We start from the raw sequence: 1,378 nt of genomic DNA, 5'->3' as shown, positions 1-1,378 counted from the left end.
GGGGCCAAATGATGGTGCAAGTGCGAAGGACAGGGGAGGATTGGGTCGAGTGGCTATCAGAGGCGTAAACGCGGCGGGCTCCCAGGCCCAGCCGCTTGAGAGGCCGGCCGGCTCACGAGCGCATATGCAGACATGCAGCCACAGGGACGTACGTGTGGTGGGTAGCAGCGGTGGCAGCAACAGGTGGCTGAATGGAGGGACCGGCCACACGACTCTTGCCAACCGCAACCATGCTGATATGCGGAGCCATCCAAGGCTTGCACCAACAGCCACTACAGCACTTGCCGCACCAGCCACAAGCTGCTGGACGTCATGCAGAGAGCTGCCGGCCGACAGCACGCCAACGACAGCAGGCCACCTTGTGCGCTGATTGGGACATCAAAAAAAAAAAATTAAAAAAGGCCAGAATATAGCATGGAATGAGGGCGCCCCAGAGCACACACTCACCCAGTGCAGATCACGCGTGCAGCAGTGGGCATGTTGATGCTGCGGCTGGCAGGATACAACCCTTTAAAACGGAAGGCTGATGCCAGGCTGGAAGCTCTGGGCTTTGAAGACGATATGGGAAAGCAGAAAACGGGTCCACAAGCCTGGAAAATTCTGTGTGCAGCCTCTCACAACTGCAATCAAGGATCGCTGTTGGTTTGAGAGGGTGGAATGTTCTTGGCAAGCCCATCTGAAGTGTGGAAGGAACCAACAACCAGAGCCTTGGGGCATCACGGCAGCGACTCCCGCGCCGCCTATTGTTCGACCATGTGCGCCGCCAGCACGCCTGCCGGCCTCCGCACTGGCGCATGGCAGAAGCTTGTCTGGCGCTCAAAACGCGGCTCAGAGTGCCGGTGGCGGCCCCGTCCCCGCGGCGGCGGCTGCGGCCGCGTCTGCCAGGTCAGCAGCCAGCTGCTCCAGCGCCTCTGTGATGTCCGTGAAGCACGGCCGCTGCGACGGCGTCTGCTGCCAACAGGCCTGCGCCAGCTGCGCGATGGCGGCCGGCGTGGTGGAAGGGAAGCGGGGCCTCATGCCCATCTTGTGGACACGCTCTATGACGGCCTGGCGGGGCAGGCCCGAGTAGGCGCGCTTCTTGGTGTAGACCTCGTACATAAGCACCCCAAACGCATAGCTGTCAACAGCCCTGGTCACCTTGTTGCCCGCCAGGAACATCTCTGAGGGGAGGGGGAAAGGGCAGGGGGCGGAGAGCACAGAGGGTGCGGATGGGAGGAGAGGTCAAGGCAATGCAGGAACGTCAGCAGGCGCATCCTCGATGCTGGTGGTGTAGGATGTTCCAGCAACAGTGGCCACATGGACGGGAGCCTGCTGCCAACCGGACAGGGACGATCTGCAGCAGCAGCAGCAGCAGCAGCAGCAGCAGCAGCAGCAGCAG

At 61.8% G+C, this 1,378-nt stretch overlaps 1 protein-coding gene across 1 annotated transcript; it reads right to left on the bottom strand.

The window, feature by feature from the left end:
- Nucleotides 1–828: 828 nt before the first annotated feature.
- MNEG_2761 (hypothetical protein) lies at nucleotides 829–1,158 on the bottom strand (the record flags this gene model as incomplete). The annotated part of the gene is made up of 1 exon (XM_014048760.1): nucleotides 829–1,158. The coding sequence occupies one exon, from the start codon at nucleotides 1,156–1,158 to the stop codon at nucleotides 829–831; it is 330 nt and encodes a 109-aa protein (XP_013904214.1).
- Between the last annotated feature and the right edge of the window lie 220 nt (nucleotides 1,159–1,378).

This window comes from Monoraphidium neglectum, assembly GCF_000611645.1.
Source record: "Monoraphidium neglectum strain SAG 48.87 unplaced genomic scaffold scaffold00323, whole genome shotgun sequence".
NCBI classification, from domain to species: domain Eukaryota; kingdom Viridiplantae; phylum Chlorophyta; class Chlorophyceae; order Sphaeropleales; family Selenastraceae; genus Monoraphidium; species Monoraphidium neglectum.
Note: the sequence above shows the minus strand (reverse complement) of the source record. Positions and strands in the feature narration are given on the sequence as shown.